Genomic DNA, 15,155 nt, shown 5'->3' on the forward strand with positions numbered 1-15,155 from the left:
GAACTGAAATTTAAAACTGGCCTGTAGCAAAAAAAAAGTTGAATTTTCACTCTCCATGACTTTAGTTACTTATGAAGACTGTAACGGATACTGTCTGATATTCAGTACTAAGTCTGTAACAACCATGACTCACCACTCTTCCCTCCATTATTCAATCGTATTAGGCCCTGGGTGAGTTTAGACAAAGTCCATTCATTTATGTGCAGAAACTCCATTCAAGTGCTCTAATAGAACGTGCACCTTCATCAAAATACTCCAATAGAACAGTCATTTCCACAGTTTGGATAACGGAATGTTTGGATAATCGATGACTGGGGCTACTGTACTGTGAAAGTGCTGGGAAGTTAAAACAAATTACTCTATTGTATTTGCTGGAAATAGGAGAAGCCAAGAGCACAATGCATTAAAAAGCTATCCAGTAAAGGGGAAATCTAGACTGCATACATCTTAAATTGTTTGAAGTAAAGTGTAGAGCTGTCAGTGTATAGTGTGGTAAGCTATCTGAAAATAGCTTAATGTATCAAGTATGACGGAGGCAAGACATTGTATTGTGGTTAATAGTTTATTACAAGATGAAATTGAGGTTATTTCTGCTCATGGTCAGTTTTGGTTGTATGTTGTCATGTAGCTATCTCTGTACACTGGTGTACTCACAGGAGTACTAGCTAATTATAAGTTGCATACAGTATATAAAAAGGGGTGAATAACTTGTGTAAACTACTAGGGTTCTAGGATACAGTGCATTTTGTATATCACGTATCACCATCAATAAAGTGTTTGATATGATACTGTATCACAATACTGTAATGAAGTGGTCATGGCTAGTAATGGCTGGTACTAACTAGAATAACAATATCCAGTACCTAGAGCTGATGCCAATTCTACATTCACTGTGTATACAAATTGTATACACAATAAATGTCGATAACCTGCAGGTATATTATACTGATATGACAATTAGCTAGTATGTTGTGATATGATTTTTTTAGTATGGAGAAACAGATAAAATGTTTGTGATAGCTAATTGTCTGGATAGTGTTAGAGGCCACACCACCATAGGTATCCAGGTAGAGATGTGCTGTGTAGCAGCACTTCTGGATACCTGGAGATTGCTGAATGTACATAGGTGTTATGTGAAGGGTGCCAAAGACATTTACCACTTTGGTGACAAGGTGTCTTGATAACAGGTGTGGTTAGAAGTATTTTTGCCAGCGATCTGGTGAGCTGGGCGATGTTGGCTTTCCTCAGTGAGAAAGATCGGTAAGGTATTTGCAGCATGGTGGTTTATTGTTCAATTGAAGTTGCCAATGTCATGTATTGTCCACATTCATCTTGCTATTAATAGTAATGTTGCATAATGCACATGACCCATTGTCCCCTATTTTCCCTGTGTATGGGCTAAATAATTTATATGCAAACGTATGCATGTACATACGTAGTTCTAACTTTATGCAGGTTGCTACTATTATTAGAAATCTGTCTTTTGAGAAAGATAATGTTGCCACCCTTGGTGAAAATAAACTACTTTTAAGGTATGTAGTAGTTATATGATCAATATGACTAGAAGCCAATAGACTCTATGGACTGCCAAAAACATCTAAAACACCAGATACACGTATTTTAACGTTTTCTTATGTTTTAGTACATCACGATGGTGAACGACTGCGATAAATGTACGTTTGCGAATCTCAGAAAATAGACCACTTACCTAGTACTTCTTTCCGATTGATAGATTCCTCTACCTGTATAGAATAGTAACTGGAAAGAAGAGCTGAGTCTGTAGTGTTAGTGGCGAGTTATAGCTTGAGCCGTATTTGCTACCCATACTTTTGTATGGGGCTTGCAATAGTCGTTCACTGTCAAAAAATTTCGAGCATGCCACTAATCAGTACAAATTTATCATTTTTCGTTGAATAAATAGAACACGCATATAGTCTATTATAGGCTTAGTCTCACATATCAATGGTATTTGTCATAATTCCAGACATCTACAGCTTGTTGGTAGTACAATTCTATGTACTGTAATCCATGCTGAAAACAGCTTGCACATGCATAGAAACTGCCCTATAAATACCTAACTGCATTGACCTTTTTCAATCTCACCTCAGTGTGTTGATTGTGTATCTCTTACAGCTGTTAGTAAAATCTGTGATATCATGTGGCAGCTGAAGCTATTGACGGATGGAATGGTATCAATATGCCAAATAAAAAATATGTTAAGGCTTTGAGTTTCCTCTACATAGAGAACGTGTGTTGCATGTTTGCATCTGAATAAGTTGATTAATTGATTAATTAATAAAACATTGCTAGGTAAGTTGCTAATTATTTTAAGCAATGTCTAAAGAATTTTTAGACAAAAGATGTACAGTTGATAAATGTTTTATACACTGTGTTTGTGTTTGTAAATTTAAAATCTAGTGGTAGTGGTAGTAGAGCAGTAGCAGTAGCAGTAGTAGTAGTGTATAGAGGGTTATACAACAAGTTGAAACTAAAGTAAATCTCATCTTCGTACCTGATACATGTAGTTTTTTTTGTGTATAAAGAGCAATACAAACTAACTTGAAAGTACATGTTGTACAGTGTAACATCACCATTTTGTTTAAAGTCACCTTAATGAATTGTAAACTCTAAGCATTGGTTGTATGTGTCCATCTCATTATCCATCACATCTTGTTAACTGAATACAATATCATACAGTACAATAGTACTGTATAGTATGGACCACAGAGAAGTAGGAAAAAACATCACCCAAAAACCAACCTCACTATCCCAGACGATGATGAGCCAGTATTGGTTAGGCAAAACTAAGCCCAAACAAGCCTTCAGATTGACTCGAAATGCTTTCAACAAGTTGCTACGGAATTTAAAAAATATTTATTTAGCAGAATTTTCTGCTGACTGACTGATGCCTTCATACAAGCGTAACTCAATAACTGCTAAGGCTACGGGTTTGATTTTTACACTGTTCGATGTTGCTTGGACCCGAGAGGTGCCTTTTGACATACCGCAGTACGTACAATGCAAAAGAAAGGAAGCCATCACGAATGGGATACAAAGAAGGACACTGGTAAGTCCTCATAACGGAAATCAGTATCTTACATAGTGGCTACTTTGATTGCAGAGGTGCTCTTCAAACAGTTCTTGATTCATACTGTTGTGAAACAGGTTGTACTTAGCTTACAATGAAGCATAATGGTTTTCAAACGATAATTGATACAACTAGGGCACATGGCGCCATTTATTACTTTTGATGCGGTATGTGTAGGTTCACCAGTCATAATAATTATTTACAAAAAAAGTTAACCAACAAGTACACAAAAGTTTAAGAATTTTTCAACTATAGTATGTTCACGTTGAGCTGAATCCTGAAAAACAGCTAAAAATTAAAAGTGGATTTTATCTCAACAGAGTTAACATTTCAGCCAACAAGATGATTATTGGTAACAGCAAAGGTGTCAACAACTGACATGTACGGTTTGGCTCCATCACAAGTTCGGGAAAGGGCTGTAATGGACACTGCACTTATATGGCTTCCCCTTAGGAAATGTATTGGGAAAATTTTGATTGGCTGTAAATATTATGTCAAACATTTGAACAAAAAGATTTCGAAATATTTTTAGCGGATCAAGCAGTACTACAAATGAACCAAATTTCAAGATCATGTGTAATTGCATCCATGAGTTATTAAATGTTTTTGAGGATTCAGCTCAACGTGAACGTACTATAGAGTAGGGACCATACGCACATTGATAAAAAATACTGAAACAAGCTGGATTAGTGCATGATATTAAAACAATAAGAAGTGTTATAATCCCTGCTGTACACTGTTGTAATTTCAGTTTTGTAGTGCTGTGTATGAACTGTGTTTTACCAAGCATCATGTCTGTTGGATATGAAATAGCAGTTAAAATTGCTTCTGTGGTACGTAAGTTTTATTATGTTTCAGTCAATTGTGTGTTTGTATGTTTATGTGTGTATATATATATGTACCACTCTGCATGGGCAGTTCAAAGGCACCGCCAGTGCCATAATTTGTATATTGCACTGCTGCAGACCGCAGCGAGTGCATTATAACTTATAACGCACTGGTTGCGGTTTTGTAGACTACAACGAGTGCATTATAAGTTATAATGCACCGACAGCAGTGGATTATACAGATATTGCACTGGCTGCGGTTTTGTGCAGCATAGCACAAGTGCCGGTGGCGAAGACCACTACGACACCTCACCTAATAGGTGGAAAGACACTTCACAGATCACTCAAATTCTTTTATGGCCTGACATGTAAAGGTCAATTGTGGGCCATAACATCACCAATGCGTATAATGTTTACAAGCAGCCAATGGCGATTGAAAAAGCCAACGCGGGTGGCCACAACTCTAGTCTACATATATTAACGTACTTATACACCTTACTAGTCTGGTGCCATCTTAGCCCAGATTAAACTGTAGTCCACTTCGACAATGACTCAATAAAACAAATATATTCTAAATAATACTAACCTTTACGTTCGATTGTGGGAACCAGTTTTGTCCTTCCACCAGATTCGAGTTTAGCCAGTGTAAATAGTAAGAATTAGACTAGTATCGTTTAGTAGTTAGGTTTTGTTTACTTAAACCGTCTATTTAGCTGCTTTTTTTCGCTCGAGAGAATCACTATGGTGATTAGTCTGGTGCTTAGTCTATATGGCACGCTGGCATGCTGAGCACTACATGATGAGAGTCGAACAGCTAATGCAGGTTAGTGATATAACCCATAGTGTACCAGCTTTCAATATCTCAGGTGGCTGCAGTACTGCAGGGGGAACGTCATTGCAACGTCCGGCTTGGTTACCCACAATCGATGTTAGAAACCTGGCCTTTATAAGTGTTACAGCTGTCTTGTGAGACTCTCCCCACCTATTAGGTGAGTGGTACATAACAGTTATACAATGTGCACTCGTGCTCTGCCTGTATAAACGCACTTGCCTTTGGGCCTAACGGCCCTCAGGCTCGTGCGTTTATATCAGGCAGAGCACTCGTGGCCATTGTATAACTATATAATATATATATATATAGTGTGTGGGTGGGTAAAAATGCTGGAGTGTGCTTTATATTTCCATGATATCAGATAACTATAGCTGCAACAATCACTCCCTTAAGGGGGCAAGCAACTATGTCCTATGGCTTCCATGAATAAAATTATGTGCTTTACATGAAGCTGTAAAACCATCACAGATACTGTTCTCCACCTGATGAATAACACATGTTTTAGTTGAGATATTGAACTTCTGTTTAGTGCAAATCTGAATGAAATTCTCTGAAGTATGTACAGATTATGATGTGGTTACAAAATTAGCACTAAAATCGATTCTCCTACAGCTAATTATGAAACTTCCCTAAAGTTCTTGTAGTGGCTTGTAATAACATTATCTTTAAAAGTATGAAAACATATTTTTAGGAATGGCTTCAAAAGAGGAGATTACTGTTTTTTTATAGAAAATTTAGAGAGTTCAATAGCTCATTTGATAAAGTACTTCAAAAAAATTACTTCCATACGTACTTTTGTTACAAACATACTTAGGTAGCAGATGACAAAGTTTATGAAGCGTAGAACTAAAACTGTGAGACTAGATCCAAAATTTGTAGAATTCTCATTCTTTAGGTCTAAAATACCTTAAGGTTAGTACTTCTAACTGGAGATGGTGATTTTTAGTTACCACAAACACGTCTGATGCAAAAGGGGATGGAAAGCAAGCACAGATCAAGATTTTGCATATGAAGCCATATGTCGTGTTTGGTTTGCAGCGAGGTATCCAGAGAAGATGTTTGTTATTTGGGTGACTGAATTATAATGAATAATTTCAACATTTATACACAGTGCTTCTATATAATGTACACCCATTACGTAAAATTACATCATTAATATTAGCTCATTCTATGACACTGGAGATAAAAATAAATTATGTTACAATAATTAAAACAGTTGCAGTATTTTTCTCCAAAGATTGGTGAATCATCTGTCTTGCAATGGCAGCAACTTGCCGCATTGGTACCATTCTGTTATTTATTCTGCTATTTGTAGGCTCAGCACATCCAGCATGTTGAGACTTTGGAGTAACTTCAGTAACATCATTCTTAGATTGATCAGTTAATTCCAAGGGATACAATTATTTAATAGAACGCTGAATATGTCTGTTTCCAGATAAATATATATCTGCTATGCGGACCTCTCCATCATTGCTGTAAAACAATCTTTCAATTTTACCAAGTTTCCCTTTCTTCTGGGGACCTTCTCTTTGATGATAACAACTTGCCCTATGTGGGGAGCTCCGTTTATCTGTAGCAATGGTACATAGAAGATTTCTCTCTTAAGCTAAGTAAATATTCATTTTTCCAAATCTGCCAAAATGAATTCATTTGTTGCTGGCCCTTTCTCCATGAATCAAGTAAAGATATTGCTGAATCTTTGACATTACAATACTCATCTTCTTCGTCATCTGAGTCTGCTGTTGACAATAACAGAGACTGAAAACGGGACATCAGAAAGTGTGCTGGAGTAAGGGTAAAGCCTGAATCAAACTCGTCATAAACATACGTAAATGGACGTGTATTCACTATTGCCTCCACCTCAGTAAGAATTGTGATGAGCTGATCAATTGTAAAATGTCTTTGACCCATTGCTTTCCTCAGTGACATCTTAACCAACCCTACCAATCTTTCATAGAATCCACCTTGCCATGGGGAAGGGCTGTAGTAAACTGCCACTTTACTCCTCCTTCAGTCATATAATACTTTACTTCATTATCTAACATAACCTTTCTCCACTGTAAGCCTATGGTTGTTTTACCACCTTAAATTGTGGGGCGTTATCAGAGTTCACTGATTGAGGTATCCCCCCGTCTTGCTACAAATCGTCTCAAACTAGCTAGAAACTGCTGGGGGGTCAAATTCTTTACCCATTCTAAATGTATGGCATGGACTGACAAACAAGTAAATAAACAAACCCAACTCTTAATCACTTCCTTTCCTTCCTTAGGTCCTAAATAGTCAAGACCCACCGATTGAAATGGCATAGACTGAGCCACCCATTCTCTCAGCCATGGTGGCATTTTAGGTAGACTAAATGAAGGTCCTTCGTGCCGACGGCACAAGACAACACTGACTTAACTTCTATTCTTCCTTTAATGTTCCAATATTCCTGACGCAATGAAGCCAATGTGTGAGATACACCACCATGAATTAATCTCTCATGAACATATTGAATCAAAAGTTGCGTAAAGTGCTCCTGGCGTGGCAGCAATTTGGGACATTTAGCTCCCTCTGGAATATCTGCATTCTGAAAACATCCATGGCACCTCATAACACCAAATTCATCAATTTTCAGTCCAAGTTGTATTTGTAAACAATTCCTGTCCCCTTTCCTGATAGCAATAAATACATCACAAAATTGTCTACGTTGAATCACAATAAGGTAGCTGCTCTAATCTTACTGAAATAAAATGATTGCTCTCTTATCTCCCTAATCACTCTCTTCAAAATAGTATACTTCTGTAAAACTCTCTCCTGTAGTGATTGTGAACACCTGCTAAACACCCTTTTCTTAACAAACTTCAAACATAAAACTGTGATGCAGAGCAACTTCCACAATGATGAATATTTAGTTTCATCAATTTCAAAAGGTTCAACAGCTGTGTCCTTCACAACATTAGTAGCTTCGTACATTATTGGAGACCCAACTGCTTTAAACTGAGACAAATAATATTCCAATATGTCAGGTGTAATATTTGGAAATTCCAGGTAGGCCAATTTTCTTCCTGCAATTGCAACCAATCTGGCCCATACCACCACAAACTGCAACTATCAATCTCAGTAACACTTAAACCTCTTGTAGCAAAATCTGCAGGGTTCTGACAAGATGGAACATAACCAAACACAAGATCTTGCTCCTTTCGAATTTCATTTATTCTGTTTTGTACAAACACTGGAAGCTGATTAGTAGACTTAATCCAGTGTAAAACACACTCTGAATCACTAAATACCATCCTCTTAGCTATCGGTAATTTCAGCTCTTTTGTAACAAACACAATTGCTCTAATTCCTATCAGGACAGCCAAAAGTTCCAATCTAGGTAATGATACTTGTCCCTGTTCCTCATTGGAATTCTACTTTAAACCCAGCTGAGCAAACCTAAGCTTTGAAAAAATTAAATTAGTCTTAATCGACTTCTTGCTAACAATTCTTAAATAATCAGTAGTGGCATAAGCCTTTGCAGAAGCATCAAAATACACTATTAATTGGTAACTCACATCTTCCATCAGACTGTCCAATGTACCTTGGGATTTGTATAGTACACAACTTCTGCCAATCTAGAGTCAACTGTTTCCACTCATCAGATAAAGACTAAGGTAAGCTCTCATCCCAGTTCAACTTATTGATTGTCCACAATCTCTGTACAAACAACTTTCCAGAAAGAGTAATAGGACCAATCAGACCCAACGGGTCATAACATCACTCAAAATTTGTTGTCTAGTAATATCAACTCCATCTACAGTTCTTTTGAAGATAGGTATTTGTAAATATTCTTCAATTCGATTCCAAATTGTACCAAACATCTTAATACTCTTTCCAGATAACTTCTCTCCCTCTGGCAAACTGTCGAGAAATTCATTACAATTTGAAGTCCACTGACGTAGATTCATTGAAGCACCTTTAAATATACCTTTAGCTTCACTATGTATATGTTAAAGCATAGCCGCGAGTGCTATATGAAAAATAAAGCACGAGGCGCGTGGCCGAGTGCTTTAGTTTTCATATAGCACGAGCAAGGCCATGTTTTAAATGATTTATGGAACTTTCTAGTCATGTAGCTTCACCATACACTAGGACTCATAATTAACACGTATTGCACAAATTATTAGTAGCCTGAACACACACAAACTAGTTTAACAAAGTAACTCACGCGTAGTTCACCATAGTTTGGCATGGTAGACGTTCATCGCGTATTTTGGCAGGTTTTGCTCGCAACCCACAATCGATTCTATTGTAAGTCACATGGTGAAGTATTTCCGTGATATCTCCAGGACTTGTCCGTTTACATTAACGTTACCTTCTCCCACCCATCATCAAAGCATTTAGGTATGTCTATAAAAGCAATCCAGTGGTGTAACTCGTATTGGCTGGGGTGATTGATCACTCAGCGCGGTGAGGCTATCATCCTTCACCGGCTTGGGTGATTAGTCGTACTGGCGTGAGCCCCACAGGCTATTAGCCTGCACTAAGTCATGTGGGAAACTGTGCTTTATTGCTCACAAAGAGTGCTTTATTAGTTCAATAAAGCACTCTTTGCGGTGCAATAAAGCACTCTTTGTGATCATGAAGCACTGTTGGCCGGCTGAGAGTGTACTTTATGAAATTTAAAGTACACTTTTTCCTTTGATCTCACCCACAAAGTTCTATAAAAATATGTAAACCCTCTTCCGTTGAATTGGCTCCAACACAAACATTATCCACATATGTGTTATCACTGATAGCCTCTGCCACAGGTGAATTAAAACTCTTCAAATGAAATCTCAATGTTCCTTCCAGTAAAAAGGGGCTACATATTAGGCCAAATGGCACGAGTGGTAAGTAGATAGGTTTCCCTCAACCTTCTCTGGTTTAGTTGGATTACTATACCATAGAAATCTCATCACATCTCTCTCGTGTTCTCGCACTCCTATCTGTAAAAATGCTTTCTCAATATCAGCAAGAACAGCAATAAAATACAGACAAAATCTAATTAAAACACCAAACATGTTTGGTAGAGTAACAGGTCCTCTGTGTAGGCATTCATTAAGACTCGCAACATCTTTCCTTACTTTTACAGTAGCATCATACACAATTCTAACCTTTGTAGTTGTTTTCAATGGAGTTATAACAGGGTGGTGTGGTAAGTAATGTCTTCTGTTTACATCCTTCTTTGGATGGTGGATGGTCATCAATCAATTCAATACTTCCAGCCTGGTGTTGAGAATGAATGACATAACAATATTGTTGCAACAATGTTCTATCAGCGAGATAAGAAGTCTACGAGATAAGGATTTCATTCTCCCAAATGCAATGTCAAAATTCTCAGGTAACTGAACATCATCAGATTTCCATGGCAACACAACACAATATCGACCCTCACGATAACAAACAGTATTGTTGAACTTCTCTAAAGCTTTCATGTATTGGATCACGTATACAAATGGTCTCCAATGTCCAAAGACCACTTAAACGTGGATGGTCATTCTGGGCCATGACCAAACAAGAGGAAATCTCATTGTTACTCTTTTCATTCTGATCGGGATATTTCCCTGTAAGTATGTACCCCAACTTAGAAGATATCAACAATAACTCAGAGGGGAGAACAATTCTGCCTCCATCCACTATACTCCAAAAGTAATCCAGTTATCAATGGTGGCTGAACTACGTAAGTTGAATGGGAATATTGTCAACCAACTTGTCAGGAGTAACTGCCTTAAGAAATTCAATATCTGTTTGGTGTAAAGGACCTCTTAGAATAGGACCAGTGATTTGTGGTAACACTTTAGCATGTAAAACTATAGTCAAACCCTCCTTTGTGGGTATAATGAACTCAACAAAACACTTTCCAAATTCTGAGGTTTCCTTGTACCAAAGGTTGATACTTCTCTTCTCTGTGGCTGTAACTTCAGTTTCTTTGCTATCTGTTCTGTCATAAAAGTGCGATGGCTGGCACTGTCCATCAAAACACGAGCTTGTGACTTCGCTCCATCAGTACCACACACAATCACCAGGGCTGTTTGTAGCAACACCCTTTCACCACTAGCCAACAATGCATTGCTTACAACTGATGTTGTATCAGATGGTTTTAGTTCAGATTCTGGGGGGGGTGGTTGTCTTCAGGTGAACTAAGATTCACGGGTGGTATCATTGTTGTGACTTACACTTGACCTTTCACATCTGGTAGGACAAATACTTCTGCGATGTCCAACCTTCTTACAATAAAAATAAGACTTCAAAGAAATATTTGGACATTGTTTAGATATGTGACCAACTCTAAAACAAATAAAACATTGTCCTTGCCTGTTTCCTTCTATCAACAACATCAACATGTTGGTCACATGAGTCATTAAAATGTTCACCTTTACAAAAAATGTAAGGTCTTGTTGCTTCATAAGACTTAATTTTATACATTCCAGCACTGGTATTTGTGACAAGTGTATCAGTAGAGCGTGGAGTCTCAATAGAACTGTCTCTCACTGACTTATAAGGACTTACTTGCCTTATAGTAATTTTCATTGATACCAGATATACCACTAACAGCAGTAGTAGCAGCACCACGCAGAACACCTTTCAAATAACTAAACTTCGTAACATTAGTTAAATCTTGTTCGTGAATGGTTGGCTTAAAAATATCCCATAATTCCTGCCAATTAAGGATATTTCCATCGAAACTAGGTAAATTTAACTTTGGAAGCTTAATTTGAGGGGTAACCTTATCCCTTTGATCTGTATTTAGCAAAGGTCGGGGCCGTTCTATCCAAGCCTGTGTTCCCCTTTCTTGTTTTCTTAAAACCTGTGACTATTGTTGTGTGATAATAGTGAATAATCGATTATCGTGAAGTCATTATTGTTATCGAGAAAATTTTCATTATTGCATTATCGTGATAATAGGAAATTTTCTGGATACTTCTGTAAACTACATTTGGCTAACCTGAAATGAGAAAATATTACAATTCCAGGTATAATTCCAATGGATACTTATAATTTTTTTGTCGTGATGCTGGTTTCCAGATATAGCTATGAAGTAAGCACAACTGCATAATGAGTGACACAGTGACAATTTATTGGAGACATTTATGAGTATCTAATTATTATTTACGTGTGTAGTAAAGTATTGTGATAATCGTGATAATGAGGTACATTATTGCAATAATAAAAATTTCATTATCGCACACCCCTGCCTGTGACAAACATCCTTGAAGGCTGGCCATTATGTCATTCAAGTCTAATAGCAGTTCAATTAATCCATCATCACCATCAGCTGCCCAACAATATTCGATCCTTTTCTTCCTCTAATTTCTCATCACCTTTCATCTTATCTAGAAGCCTAAGCCACTCTTCATTACACTTTTCAAGACGCATGATATTAGTTGAAAGCCATTGAATTAGATACCTCCAGTTCTCGTTCTTCCTTCGCAAGGCTAGACACATTAATTGGTAAAATGACTACATTTCTTGCCTGTTTGATGTAGCCTTGAAGACTTGCCTTCGTCGGTCCAATAAAATGCCGTATTGGTCCAGACATTTTGGAAACTCTAGAGAACGTTCTCGTTTACAGTCACTTCAACGCAAGTCACCCTTGTCTTCAATTCGTTCTTGTTTGACCTCGTTATGTTGTTGTGACCTTGTCCGTATGACCTCCCATCCAAGTAAGCAGACACTAGGAGATGTCGTCCTGGGTTCCAGCACCACTATGTCACGTTTGGTTCGCAGTGAGGTATCCAGAGAAGACATTTCTTCTATCTCGTTATTTGGGTGACTGAATTATTATGAATAATTTCAACATTTATACATAGTGCTTCTATATAATGTACACCCATTACGTAAAATTACATCATTAATAATAGCTCATTCTATGACACCATAGGAATTAGTAGCGTGCCCCCTTAATGGTCACCTGAGTTGACCAAACACCTTAGCATAATGGCCACATGATTACAGTCCTGACTGATTCCCAATCAGTTTGTACAGATTGAGTGTTCACTTCTACGTGTGACAGCCAGCTTTTGTAGTCCCAAAACAGCACTTCGCTATACAAAAATCCTCTCACAAAGCAGCCAGTGACAGCCAGCCATAACTTTATTAACCTTTGAAGTTTCATAAAGTACAGTTGGTGGGCTAGTTCACACATCAATCGTAGTTTATGAGAAATAAAATATATACACTTTTTTTTGTTTGATGTTGCCCACAAAAAGTTTTTTAATTGCTGAAACTATCCTAGCTTGTAGAAATTGATTGGAGGTGTTTCAATATGTTCATAGTTATTATGTACTCTTGGTACTATTAAATTACATGTCAGTACTAGAATGCAGTCACACACTGTATGTACACATATATTGTACATGTGTGATTGTGTTTTGTATTGTGGTTGTTGATACAGTTGAGACTTACAAAAGCAGCTGAAAATGTGGCAAGCCATCTATTTGTTCATGCAGTAGTATCTGCTGTCACTAGTGGGGACCGTCTACAAACAATAAGAGGTACATATGTACATGATGCAACCATATACAAGTGCATTCACATGTTGTCAAGCTATTTGATTATATATACATTTAATTAATTGTGGTACTTGCTATATAGATTTCTGTGTGAACTCTACAAACTACATTGTAAATACCTCCTAGTGTCCACCTGGTATACAGAATGCAGTTTCTTTAGAGCCAGTTGTTCTTTAGAATCTTGAAAATACGCTAAGTGCATTTGGTTTCTTCACATTTTATTGTAACAGTGAAGAGATTCTGAAAAATCTATTCTTCAGCGTATCATACAGTAGGTAAGACCCTTAGATTTACCTGTGAAAAGTGGTGGATGTTCAGTATTTGCAAATATACATGTATTGTGTGTTAACTAATAGAAAGTTTTTCATTTGTTAGGTGTAGAGGTTTTAGGAGAACTTGCGTGGTGTGTAGATAATGCAGATCTCTTGGCTGATTTACCTCAGAATGTTTATGATACCATTATTATGCATACTCTGCTTCCTGATGTTGAGGTTAGTTAAACTACAGTACATACATGTCATGCTATAAGTGTTTATTATATATATTAGTGCATATATCAAGTCATTTATATCTCAACATTGAGTTTTAAATGCATGCATACATATGTATGCGTGTTTGAATGATAGCTACAGGAATTGTCTTATTTAGATGTTATTCTGCTGCTTGGAAACATTGTATTCTTTGTCAAGTTTGGACCAAGAAGTTACTGATAGGATTGTCAACACTCCAAGTAGTATCAGTGAGCAGTTGTAACTTTAGCATAGTCACTATTCCCCATTGTTACCTGGTTTAATACTGTGGTTATAGAGACTCACATGATAGTAATATGCTTGGCAAACAAAACCCTCTGATAAAACAATGGTGTGACGCTCCAGCTTCTTGGGTCGACACACTACCATGTGTCTTGAATCATTGATGCATTTATTTGTCTACCTTTAGACCTGTTAATACAGTTTCTCACTTTCACTGATGAATCACTTAATCAAAAAGCAAGGAAGATAGATGTTTTTGTTCAGCAACCAGTGAAGCAGACACTCCATCCATCAAATCGCTGTAAGTGCACATGGTATTTGCCTCTATTACTGTTTGATATAAGCATTCTAAATGCGGCACATATTATATAAACAAGCAAACAAAAATTTACAACCTCTATGTACCTATCCTTGTGCAGATAAGGCTTCCAATAGTTAGTATGATATCTTGTAGCAACACTCGGTTTAATTACATGCCTACCGATCGATAAACCCTCTGAAATAATTCACATATAATTCACATGAATCAACTTTTCAGCAAATTGGCTGCCACCACAAATGATTTTTATGTTGCTTTTTGTCACTTTATAATGAGTTTTAATATAGCAAGTACATCTGTACAAAAATTAGTACTTTTAAGTGTTCAATTAGGAATCATAGTAATAAAAGGTAGTGAAACAAAGGCCTGCAGATGTGATATACTAGTGGACATTTAATCCAGTAGGGAGTACATAAATATCTACTGGTATGTCTGAAGGTGTAGGCAACCTCCCTTGTTTCACTAATTTTTAATTCTATGATTGCTAATTGATGCTTCATTTTCAGCTTAGTTCAGCAGCTCATTGCACAGCATTACAAATGAAGAACAGTACAAAGTGTGTCTCCGCAATCAATCCAGTCACCACAGTAAAAACAGATGATTTCCATTATAAATGTAATATTATGCAGAGGGAAGCCAAATTGCATTACTGTAAATTAACATCTCAGTGAAAAGCAGTGGGTCACAAAGAAGCACAAAGGAGGACAAAGGCAGTAGGTACATAATGCATGCTTTATTCATACTGCAATATGCCAATATCTGGCTGAAGTGATGTATAACAGTGAAATAATCAAGCCCATATCCTTAGCCATTGTTGA

General features: G+C 37.1%; 1 protein-coding gene across 2 annotated transcripts in view; it reads left to right on the plus strand.

The window, feature by feature from the left end:
• Positions 1-15,155, plus strand: part of LOC136260075 (AT-rich interactive domain-containing protein 2-like) — a 77,582-nt gene that overhangs the window by 22,602 nt on the left and 39,825 nt on the right. For both annotated transcript variants that reach the window (XM_066053689.1, XM_066053690.1), the window contains exons 8-13: positions 1,456-1,532; positions 3,840-3,921; positions 13,149-13,248; positions 13,642-13,757; positions 13,915-14,005; positions 14,206-14,319. In XM_066053689.1, the coding sequence (XP_065909761.1) occupies positions 1,456-1,532; positions 3,840-3,921; positions 13,149-13,248; positions 13,642-13,757; positions 13,915-14,005; positions 14,206-14,319 (580 nt within the window). The remainder of the gene's footprint in view (positions 1-1,455; positions 1,533-3,839; positions 3,922-13,148; positions 13,249-13,641; positions 13,758-13,914; positions 14,006-14,205; positions 14,320-15,155) is intronic.

Source organism: Dysidea avara, chromosome 7 (assembly GCF_963678975.1).
Source record: "Dysidea avara chromosome 7, odDysAvar1.4, whole genome shotgun sequence".
Taxonomy (NCBI): Eukaryota; Metazoa; Porifera; class Demospongiae; order Dictyoceratida; family Dysideidae; genus Dysidea; species Dysidea avara.